The 12,248-nt window shown below is 40.1% G+C and overlaps 1 protein-coding gene across 4 annotated transcripts; it reads right to left on the bottom strand.

The window, feature by feature from the left end:
• Positions 1-893: 893 nt before the first annotated feature.
• On the bottom strand, positions 894-11,161 carry shox (shox homeobox). Of its 4 annotated transcripts, none has more exons than XM_011489200.4 (6): positions 10,743-11,161; positions 9,294-9,502; positions 6,430-6,487; positions 6,155-6,264; positions 4,421-4,633; positions 894-4,085 (listed from the first exon to the last, which is right to left on the bottom strand). In XM_011489200.4, the coding sequence occupies exons 1-6, from the start codon at positions 10,987-10,989 to the stop codon at positions 3,996-3,998; spliced, it is 927 nt and encodes a 308-aa protein (XP_011487502.1). In that variant the 5' UTR covers positions 10,990-11,161; the 3' UTR covers positions 894-3,995.
• Positions 11,162-12,248: the final 1,087 nt, after the last annotated feature.

Below are 12,248 nucleotides of genomic sequence, written 5' to 3'. Positions count from 1 at the left end.
CTCATTGGTGCTTGATGGATGGCTGTGTGTGCCTTGCTAATTATTAGTGCACATAAAAGGATGCTGTTATTTCCAGACCAGACCCCAGCCAGAGGGGTCACCGGGTAAATAAGGAGCCATCAGTCTGCGACTATATCACTCAATCTTGATGTATGAGAAAAGAGGCACAAATTAAACGCGCTGCGACCTTCTTGGGGGTACCGCACTCAACGGGACCCCATTTGGGCTAATTCCATGTACCGGCTTCAGACAATAAGCTACTATAGCACATGGTGTAATTACTTTGTACACACACAGACATCTGGAATTAAGCCCCCAGAGGAAGAAAATACACTTAAAAGAGAGGCCCACTCTTTTGGTAGTGCAGAATTTAGATGGGGTACGCAACCATTGACGTGTGGGCCTTGGGTTTAAATGCAGGTGACCGCGACCTGACAATGTCACGCGCTCAAGAGTTCACCGACGTCGCTGAAATTGGAGCAAAACATTTGCTTTGAGGATTATATTTAAAGATGACTGCATGCAGATAGCTCCAACTGTTTGCGCTATCGTTTTACAGATTTTTTTTTCCTTTAGTCTGAGAGAGACATTACACTTTTATGCCCAAAACACAAACAGTTGGAGTCTCGCTGTTCGCAATTGCCGTCTCACATTGGATACGACGCGCTGTCACACAAATACATGTCAGCTCTTGACCGATTCACAGGTTGAGTCTCTAAAATGTGAACATAATGTAACAAGGAAAAAGTTAGAACCAGTTTTCTTTTTTACATTTTATAGTCTTTGTTTTTCTTTTAAAAGGAGTTTAATTTGAAGTTTGCTCTAAATAACTTTTGCAGCAAAACTGCCTTTATGAAACATGTTTTTTGTGAAAAAGTATTTTAACTCCAGTACAAATATTTATAACTTTATTGATAGTTTACTTGTACAAGATGTACATTCATGTTTTATTATTCAAAAGGGTGGGGCAAAATTAACAACCGTATGATGATTTCAGCATGCTTGCATATGAAATGGGCATCTTTTTAATGGGTACAACAAATTTTATGAAGCTCTGTTCAATTCAATCATCCCTGAAATGTTTGTAAACTCGGACACGCTACATTTATTTCTTTTTTTTCTTCTCTTTTTTTGGAAAAACAATGCACTACAGCCACACCTCCTAATGAAAAGTCAACACTTAAAAGAAAACATACAAAAATAAATGCCAAGCCATGTAAAAATGTACACTTTTAGTTCATATTTCATAAACTTTCAGACAAAATAATAAATAAAACACCCATATGTTTAATTTAAAAATGGAGACATAGATAAACCTTTGATGTGGAGGTCTGTGAGTACAGATAATTTTGAATTTTTGACAGTTAGAGGTATTCAGAGCTAAAAATGGTGCTGCCTGAATCATGCAGCAGCATTGACAATGTTTCCCAAACAATCATTTTATTCAAATCAAAATTTTACGCAATTTGCTGAAAAAATTGAATTGTAATCCAGAAAAAAATAGTCAAATTGAAGAAAAGTTGCGTTGGCTTTATTTCAAGAATTTTTTCTTTTCATAGTACATTTTTCCAAAATCTAAAACACAATTATTATTTTTTTGTTTCGTTTGGATTTTTTATTTTTCTTAATTTCTGCAGCATCCAAAAATGTGCTCTTGTTTTGCTCAACACACGACAGCTGTGCTGGACAGATACCAAAAAAAAGGTCTGAGAAGATGTAAATTCAAGATGTATGGCACCAGGTTTTATGCGACTTTTCTCCAACATAACAAAATCCAAACTCTTGTAGAAAAAGAAATGTCATATCCCAATAGTGCATAACATCAATAACCGAAAAGAATCCAAAACAAAACCTTTGTCATTGGGTCTTCTTATCAACGAGGATTAACTGCTTGCTGTTTTTACTTTTTTCCTATTTACAGTATTGCACTTAAACTGCACACCATTGCATTTCAGTTTGACTGATGTTTTCTTCATTTTTTTTCCAGAAATACAAAAAGAAGAAGAAAAAACATCCCCTTTGTACTCTTTTATCCAAGATATTGTCCTTTTATCGATCACATGACAATATCAAACCCCGCTTCCCCATTTTAATTAGTAAAGTAGTATCTGCCTGTAGTGCCACTTGTAAACACTCACAACCAAGACCTGAAGTGCAAAGGCTATCTTCACTTCTTTACCCAAGATACAACACAACAAGAAAGAAACAGAGAGTGAGGATGCCTCTACCCAATCGGTAGTGGCTACCCGATCGGTCCCCGCATGCGCAAAAATACATCTTACTTCCGCTGTAGCATTTTACGGCACTAACCAGTTAGAGTGTCTCTTGAGATGTTAACAATAACAATAACCTCCTGAAATGTTAAAATAAGGCCAAAGTCTTTAAAAAAGAAACAAAAGAAAAGTTACGGATCGGGATTGCGCGATCGCTACTTGACACGTGCAAAGGTTTGCTTCTTTTTTAGTTTTGTTGATGGTAGTTTACTCCTAAGTGCATGAGGATTACGACACTTTATTAACAAAGTTAACACATTATTAACGGTTAATTTGGTTGCATTAGCCTGGGCGACGTGTCCTCAGAATAATGCTATACTCGCACTGGGAAAAAAACAAACTTGAACGGAAAAGTACGTTCAAGTGACCACTTCTAACGAAAAGTCTAAGTAAATGGGCGTATACGCCCATTTTGTGCTTCCGCATTTAAAACTCTCACGTTCAAGCGTCGCTAGTTTTAAGCCCATCAATGGGCTATGCATAAAAAACAGATGGCCATTGAACGCACACCAAAAGTTAAACCAGTTGAACTTTGACCAATCGAGGACTTAAATTTGGTAGTAACAAATAGATAGTGGAAGTGCCAACTGGTTGAAAATTGATCATGAAGAGGAAATTAATGATTGCGATTTGTTTCCAACTGAATTACTGTATATGACACCAAGTACTTCATATATTGGAATAGAAAGAAAGAAAAATTCACAAAATTTGCACCACTTCGACATCTCGCACAGTGCCTCTTCAAACTGCAGGTACATGCGCTAGCATTGGGTGGCGACAGTCCAGTGTGAGCATCGTATGCTAAAAACGCATTCAAGAATGCCAATTTAGCACATTCTTGTATGCGCATCACACGCCTGAAGTGCACGTAGCATAAAGTACCCTCATTTGCCCTTTTTTCCTGTTGCCAACACATAAAAAACAAAAACAGTCAAACAAAGAGAATGACTCCAAGCTGTGTGGCTTTCATTACAACAACATTATACATTGTTGCATTTAGGCGTCATTCTTTTATTTGACAGAGTTGTAATTTGATCGGGGGAAGCTCTTTGTTGTTTAGAAAAAACATAAATTGGTGTGATCACGTAGTAATCTGTTGTTTAAACAGCTCGGACAGTCGTAGAGGAGGCAAACTGTCAGAAAATGCTACCGAAAGCTAATCTTTTTAAATTAACCAGTTACAAGGTTTTCAATCTTGGAACAACAACAGAGGAAGTGACGTAATATTCACACATGCTGGGGACCGATTGGGTACAAATCGCAGAGTAAGCTGTCAGGAGAACCGCATTTCGCCAACACAAACCCAGCAGAAATGTCTTTCCACTGCGCAGTAAAAAAGAAAAAAAAAGAGAGAAAAAGGATTTGTGGATTTTGTTACAGTAGGATATGAGACTGCAAAGGAGACTTTGGATGGCAGTGTTAAAAAAGAGGCGCTGAACAATTACTTCTGGTCTGAATGGAGAGTCCCAGAGCGGTCCTCCGTGAGAGCTCATGCACTTGGCGGCAGCGGGGAACACAGTGTTTGGAAAGAAGTATGGCCTTTGCTTAATATTTTTCGGTTTCTACTGGGCAGGGGCGGGGGTGAAGGTGAGAGCCATTCCAATGCCTCCAGTGCTGAGGGGGTGGTTCTGTTTCCCCAAACTCAACCCTCTGCAGCCAGCCAGCCAGCCGCTGCTATTGGGCCCGCTGCTGCCTGCCACTTTGTTCTAATGTCCTCTGGTCTCAGACAGACATCCACATGTGTTTGTACGGTCCTTGGGATGTGATCTGTGCCTGGAGTGGACTGAGCCACTGGCTCCGCAGAAGTCCTGCCTGTTGGGCGAAAAGTAAAAGGTGATTTCATTGGTATTTAATGACCGTGCTCTACAAGTGGTTTGTTTTGGCAGCTGGTTTTGTGACAATTTTCTTGCTCCCTCCTCCTTCTTTCTCTTTATTTTCTTCCCTTCCTCTCACACACACTCCCTGTCCCCCTCTTCTGTATGTGTTTCATTCTCCCTCAGTGTTTTTGTTTGTTTTAGTTTTTTAGCTGTGAGTGTCACGGCCCTTTCACAGGCTCAGTCTTGTGTGAGAGACGATTATGGGCATCAGGCGAGCAGAGGGGCAGCCCGGTGGGGTCAGAGTCCCAGAGCCTCCGTGTGTTTTCTTGCCTTGAGTCGCAGGTCGGCGATGCTGGAGTTCTTGCTGTTGCTTTTGGCAGCTGCTGCCACCGCTGCCGCCGCCGAGGCCGAGTCAGCGAGCGACGCGATTGGTAGTCCAAAGGGAGGGGGCGGGAACATCAGGTAGGGAGCGTGAGCAGCCAGGTGAGGGTGCAGGTGAGGGTGGGTGTGGGTGACTCCGTCCAGTTGGAGCTGTGCTTGAACCTGTGGAGCAGCAAATATATCAAGTCAATAGGAGGATCTAGGTTTCACAGTTGGATGCTATTAAATTTCCCCTCAAATGTTTCCTCCCCAAAGCTGCAGCTTACAGTATGTTTTCCAAGAGAAGAGCTAAGAGCTGAACTCTGCACTTTTTTTCATGTCAGCTATTTTAAAAGTTAATGAATTATACCACACCACATCCAGTTTAATCTCATAAAATCAAAGTCTTTTATAAATAAGTAAACAATTTTGCACTAGAAAAGCATTCACACATTTGGAGTTATTAATATTTATTCAGACATATGCCTGAGTCGAGCAAAAAAAAGGGGGGGGGGGAAAGAAGCACGGGAGATCAGTTTTCATATTTGTGGCAAGTATTTTATGAGCGCTAGGTAAAAATTAGGCTACTTCAGAAGGAAAGAGCTGAGCCGGATGCCACTTCACATGGCTTTCAAAGGCTGAAAACCAAAGCTTTTCATGCCTTCTTTGACAAAACGATTTAAAAGTGAAAATTTTTATCTTTTTGCTTTTTTACTTCCATCAAAACCAGAAAAAAAATACATGTCTTTCGATAAAGCGGTCAAATGAAAGGGAAAATTACTTGAAACCACAGATTTATAGTTGCTAAGCACTGAAACAGCATCTGAACAGAACCCTGTGTAAACCAATCCCACCACACACACACACAAATCCCTGTTTCTCATGTAGTAACCATCAGGAAACAAAATGCAGCTGTGCCTGATAATTTCCAACTGTGTGGTGCTCTGACGTTTGATTAAAATGCAGAAGCAGGGACAGAAAACCAACACCAAACTTGGTTTTTATGGATTAATTCCAGTTGGAGGTTGTAATAGAAACAAATGGTGGAGCTCTGAGGCCTTACAAAGCATTTCTGTTGGAGTAAAGAGGTTTGTGATCTCAAAAATGTGTTTCACTTAAGAGTTGAGGAACTTACAGGTGCAAGTCATTACCTCACCAGCCATCTGCCTCTTTTTAAACGTGCATGTGGCGTTCTGAAAATCTGAACTTGAGCTACCGCCACGCTTGGATTCGTGGAGCGTGCTTCGCTCGACCAGCCGGCTTCAAGTGCATCTCAACGCCAATATCCATCAGGGCCCACTCCATTCTCTCCTTTCATCATCTCTTTTATGTGCTCACGCCTGCCGCTCTGCTGGCTTAATTAGGCCACTGCTTTTCACAAGGGTCAAGCAGATAACGCAGCAGTCAAGAGGAAAAAGCAGATAGCAGCAGAGCAAATGTCTGTCCACCTCCTTGCTAGGTGAAAGGTGAATCTGCACAATGCACCAAAACAATGGTCTTCATTGGATTCACTTTACAAAACAGAAGCCTATTGACCTCAAACTCTCCATGCAGTAATACATGAACAATAATCAATCATTTGACTTGTTTCTGATTAGATTTCACAATTTTCCCCAACAAAAATTTTCTTCAAACAATTATTTTTTACATTTTTCTATGGCGTAGTTTTAGCAGCCCCTCTTATTTTGTGAGAGTGCAGCTCACCTGCTGGAAAGGCATCCGAAGGGCGCCCATGTTGACGTAGGGTGCTACTCTGCATGCGTCAAGGTGACTGCCGCTGCCCAAAATGACACCTGGGGAGAAGGGAAAGATGTCTGTCAGACCGCCAGACAGTTGTGGTTATATGAGATGAGGTCATTTTTTTGCTTTTTTGTCACAAAAAAATAAGATAAATCAAATAAAGTATTAATTGACAATTATTTATGTTAAATAATACAAAAGTAGGAACGTTAAAGAAAAAGTTAGCGGGTGACTTTTACCTTTGTGCATCTGGTTTTCTTGTTTTCGACATTTCGCTCTTCTGTTCTGAAACCAAACCTGCATGAAAAAATTAATAAATGTCCAATTACAAACACTGAAACACTGTCAAACTCTGAAACTTTGAAAAATGATGATATTTATACAATTTTATATATCTATCATAAAGCAACAAAAACAATTGAGATACTTCAAATTTGAGTTACAAATTACCTGTAGATTGCTGTTGGACCAACATACTAAAACTTCATAGTTACAAGTAATAATTGATGCTACCTCAACGTCAATGATAAATAGGGACTAATCTTTGTCTGAGTTATTTTAAATCAGGAAAAATTAAATAAATAACTCGTGAAAAAACCCATAAATGAATTCAAATGAAACCCAAAAAATTAGTATTGCTCCAAAAATTAACCCCAAAATATACCCCAACATGAATAAAGAACTTGGTGAAAGAAATAACCCAAGACTTTTAAGAGTGTGTGCAAAATGAAATATAAATAAAAAGAATTAGGGAGATTATATATAATAATTCTTGCAGGACAAAAACGCAACCAAAAAAAGTCTGACAATATTTATCCCAAAGTAATTACAGGTGTATTAACCATATGGGGAAAATGCTAAATTAAAACAAAATACTGTAACAACACTTGACGACAGTGATGTGTCACCAAGACATTAAAAAAGAAAGGAGGGGGTTATGGGGGGAGGGGGGGTCGTTAACTACCTTCCAATTTGCTGACTGTCTTTGAAGCTGCAGGCTGAGGCCTATTGTTAATCACCATCAACTTAATTTGCCTCGTTGAATAACATTATCTCCCCTCCCCTCCGACCCCGCAATGATTATCATTTACAGATGTGAAAATTAGCGGCCGCGCGCGCGGACCGCAGACCGGCGCGCATTGGTGGAGACTCCATGCGATGACGCGGGGCGCCGCCGCAGACAAACATTTTTAAGAAATATTATTATTATTATTATTATTATTATTATTATTATTATTATTATTGGTGTTGTTGTTGTGGTTTTTTTGTTGTTGTTGTTGTTAAGCCTACACCGTTTTTTTTTCGTTTATTTTTTTGAGTAATGATTTGTGCAAAAGGATGATGGGAAAGGTGTTTGTAAAAATGCCATGTGATTTTTTTTCTTTGTTTTTTTTCATAGACGCACAAGATAAATCAGGGCTAATATTAGACGGGCCCCAAAATCAATTCCAATTACGCGCCAGTATGTTAAGCAAAGTGAACTACACTGTTTCAGACAGTTATTTCTTCATTAAGGACCACTCAATGATGCGCTTCACAAATACCCTAATCTCATTTCCTTTTTGATTTTTTATTAGAGACAGTGAATAATGACATTTAATTTAGCAGCGCGCCAGAAACCCAAAGATATTAGTCCTAACCGAATTACTGCCTGCTCCTCACCAAGCTCTCATAACTTTCAATTAGATCCATTGACAGCTGCTCGGAGCGCAGCTTCACAGCCTGCAACAAGCTCTGCTGCGGATCAGCTGGAGAAAACATGTCCCGGAGCCCAGTAGGAACCCCTCTGCAGACTTTGCTTTTATTTTAAAGGATTCTGTGCGCCCTTGTCGCTCATGGAGCTGAGAAAACGCACGCACCCAGGCTGCTGAGGCAACATCCACACCGCAGATTAGTTTAATAAACACACTATTAGCCATGATTGCAGTGTAACTGCGCACACTGTCAGGCCAGTCTGACAGTGTTCAGCACAAAATAGTGGTCGGCGCGCTCATAAAGCTCTATGATGGGGCTGATTCATTCGATTAGATATTTCTGAGCAGCAGCAGAGTTGGCCCACAATTGAATTATTTCTAATCTGCTTTTATGGGGACACTACATCAAGCCTGTGGCAGATATTGCAAAGAAAATGAGGAGGGATACGAGTTGACATAAGAGCGCGTCTCCTGAAGCAGCCATTCAGGCTCTTCATTCATTTTAATCATTGTTGGGGAGTTTTTTTTTCTTGTTCTTTTCGTATTTCTTCTTCTTCTTCTTCTTCTTTTGGCTGCAGGGATTGGAGGTTGTAGGTTTTACAGGTCTGCTGCTGAGGGTTCAGTCTGTGGTTACATCCCTGGTGATTTGCAGCACTTTACCGCAGCATTTCAGCATAAAAGACTGCAACCTTTGGTTCACGAGTTCAATAAATTCCCTTCATCCAAGCTGATAGAGAACTTTCCTCACCAAATTGTTCATCTAAAAAAGGAACAGAAATTCGTACACAGATAACTGCCAGTCTGGTGCATTTTCTAGGAATTTTGTGTCAAAGTCGGTTTAAATTGGAAACAAATTCACATTTTTTTATATATACGAGAGAAACTTTTGGAGTTTGGAGACTGATTTTCGTCAAATTTAGATTTATTTATCCACCGCGCAAGAAAGCCGGGTGAATTTTGCAAAAACACCGTAATATATGTATGCCAAAAAAATGATAGATTTGACGAGCTTAATTGATTTATTTATTTATAAGTTTTATTTTTGACTAAATTAATATATCAGAAAATCGTCGGGATATCGAAAGTAGAAGGACGAAACCGTTATTAATCCCTTGTTTATTTTTGTCCTTTTCTAAATACTGTGTTTTACACCTCATCATTGCGCATGTGTTTGTTTTCCAGCGGTATTTGTGTTTTTAAAATGGTAATTTCAGGACAATTTAACGTTATAACACTACAGATTTATACGGGGAAATTGTAGATATAACAGAATGTCCCAAATATACATTTAAAGGGAAACAAAACGTAGCTTTTCATCCCCCATTTTTCTTCACTCATCAGCACCATACATGTATTTTTCATAGTTTTTCAGACATTCAGACATCAGAAGAGTATTTTAAAATAAGCACCTGTACTCTGGCCTCAGACAGTCCCAGCCGCTGGCTCAGCTCCTCTCTCATGAACGCGTCTGGGTAGTGTGTCTCGTCGAAGAGCCGCTCCAGCTCGTTGAGCTGCTCCAAGGTGAAGTTCGTGCGACTCCGCCGCTGCTTCAGTTTGCCCTGTGCGTCCTCGTCCTCGGACTTGACGTCCTCCTTTTTCTCCTTACACTCGTAAATCCCTGCCAACCCCCCCAAACAGAAGACAAGACATATAGGTTACGCACGCGTCCACAAGCATCCACGACAGACAAAACGCTCCGGAAAAACCAAGACTGAACCGTAACAAGGACTGAAAGGCCTGCCAAAGCATAGACGAGGCCTGCGCTGCACTTCCAGCTGCCATGAATCATCGGATAATTTTTCTTTGAGTAACTATGACGAGTCTATTTGGGACCTTTTAAGAAAATAGTTCACTTTTACTAGAAAAAAAGTCATTTGCACACTACAAATAAATTCTAAATATTCTTAAAAACTAGAATTGTCAACATTCCAGCAAAGCTGCTCCAATTCTTCTTTTGATTTTTTTTCTCCCATACCTTCATTTTTGTTGCTATTCTTAGCAACACAGCTGACAGTTGCAGCATTAATTGGCTTGTTCAATCGCGTCCATCTGTTTGTACTTCCGTGACGTGAAAACAGCTTCTTTTCTCTGCTTGTCCGCCCCCCAACAAAGTGAAATAAATATGTTTACCACAAGAATCCAACACAAACCAAATCTGTTTTGATTGGTTCCGGCTGGATTAGATGGAAAGACTGAGTCACAATGCCAATCTGAGTTTAGATTACTTTCAGAAATAGAGTAAATGTTGGGAAATCCAGCCAGTGCGCATCGGAATTCATAAACATCCAATAAATGGAGAGGAAATGGAGACAATGAGCCGTGTGGGGCTTTTTACTCTCCATATATTGTTTTACTGTTATTTTTGTTTTTATTATTATAGCCCCAAAAAACTTCTCTCGCTTTTTATTTATGTTTTTTCTTCAAACAGTAGAATTTATGCACAAAATAATTTCCATACAAAAAACTGTCCTTATTAACATTTTTGGTTTTGCAAAAACTTGAAAATAATAATTCAAATTGGATAGAGTTAATTATTTCACAAAGTAAAGATAAAAGCTAAGTTTATAAGGTAAATGTCGACATTTTTGTGCGTTTTGGACGCGTCTGGAACCTTCATTTAAATAGTCACAGCGGCGGTCAGGCGGGCCCGCCTCCTTCTGTGTGAAATGAAAATAACACATAAAGATGTTAACTTTTAAAAAGCTGCACGACGGCGTAAAAATCCATGCTTTGATCGCTTTTTACACACCGATTCGTCGTTCCTGAAACCGGACATGTGAACTTGAGACGATTTCCCAGAAATACAACGCAGATCTTTTTTTTTTTTTTTTTCCATAACGGCTATTAAAAAACCTCACCCTCTGTCGCTCTTGAAACATTAAAGTCCTTGAGTTTCTCTTTTTCCAGCTCGACATGGTCCTTGAACAGATGCACCGGGCAGTGGTTGCTGTCCGTTATGTCCTGCAGGTTTGTCTCCGGGCTGCCCAGCTCCCTTGCCCTTGTCAAGCCGCTCTCCAAAACTTCCCTGTACGTGATACTCTCTTTGCTGCTCTCCTTGCTTTTCTGATCGAAAGATTTCGACACGAATGCCGTAAGTTCTTCCATGATGGCTCAGCAGTCGTCCTGGTCGGGGAAATCCAGCGTGAATTCTCTGCGTAAAGCACCTCGCCGAACGCGCCGCTCTTCTTCTTCTTTTATTAATTTTTTTGTGGAGTGTGGCAGCAGCAGCAGTAGATGGAAGGGGTGGAGAGGAGCTGAAATCACTCCTGCTGTTGTGACTGTGTATTTCAGAGCACACTATTTATACACGGCCACCTCAGCCCAGCCTCCCCACCCTCTCTTTCCTCCATTCTCTGTGTCTTGAGCAATTACAGGCCGGCTCTACTTTGCAGAATTTAACTTTCAGCAGTTTTTTTTCCCCTTCTTCCTCCACAAATCAATGATGGAACTGATGGAGGCGGTTAATTGAATTATGGGGTCATTAAAATGCTCACGGTGGCTCACTCCTGCAGGAAGCGGTATGGCTGTTGTGTCTAATTAATCATGAAAAATATAATCAAAGCGACTACGATAAACAAATAAAGATCATTTTAGATTTTATTCTTTCTTTTGTCATTTTATCTTTACACATGTGTTTATCTATTTTAAGAAAACCCTAAAACTATTAAAAAGCCGGGTTCTCAAACAACTTTAGTTGCATGGATGGACGTCAAAGCTGCTTTTGATTTCAAAAAATTAAATGTTATTTTTAAAACAGAGCTTTAAACAGAGGCGCGACGCAATAATAAGATGACTATAAATGAATAAAAAATAGGGCAAAAAAAGAAACAAAGTGCAAAGCTTTTATTTTGTAAATCTTAATTTTTATTTTTCCATTTATTTGTTTTATTTTTTCCGCTCTGTACTCAAGTCCTGACACTAATCTTTCTGGGAATCAAACCAACACTCAACAGATGCACATGGCGCACACTTTTAATTAATAATTAGCTGTTAAAAATGATTTCCCACTTAAAAATTCACTTGTAATCCTTTGAGGTTTCCGGTAACAGATATGAGATAGAAATCGATAAATATGGGTGGTGGTGGTGGTGGGAAATGTTCCCTCTATATACAGGATTTTTCATGGGAATAAGTGAGCTCATAATGGCTTGGCGTTATCTGAGTCGTTCATCAGTCCAGCGCGCAAACACAAAAGGCCGGGAGAGGAGCGTGATCCCCCTGGGTCTGTCGCCCTGAGCGGCCCGCCGCTGTTGTAAAGCCTCCTATCTCAGCTCTGTCATGACTCAGTTTGATGTCTCTCCATTTATCAGTGAGACGCGCGGCTGACGCACACAATCGTGCTCTTCTGCTCCCATGTGCCGCGC

The sequence above is a fragment of the Oryzias latipes genome, chromosome 21 (assembly GCF_053564925.1).
Source record: "Oryzias latipes strain Hd-rR chromosome 21, Olatipes_Hd-rR_3.1".
Classification (NCBI taxonomy): domain Eukaryota; kingdom Metazoa; phylum Chordata; class Actinopteri; order Beloniformes; family Adrianichthyidae; genus Oryzias; species Oryzias latipes.
The sequence above is the reverse complement of the archived record's forward strand: the minus strand, read 5'-3'. Positions and strand labels throughout refer to the sequence as shown.

Excerpts from the sequence above, each read along its gene's own strand:
- shox (XM_011489200.4), bottom strand. The coding sequence starts at position 10,989 with ATGGAAGAACTTACGGCATTCGTGTCGAAATCTTTCGATCAGAAAAGC. Across the intron at positions 4,634-6,154 it reads TTCGGATGCCTTTCCAGCAG|GTTCAAGCACAGCTCCAACT; the intron begins GTGAGCTGCACT and ends GCTGCTCCACAG. Across the intron at positions 4,086-4,420 it reads TCGCCGACCTGCGACTCAAG|GCAGGACTTCTGCGGAGCCA; the intron begins GCAAGAAAACAC and ends TTCGCCCAACAG.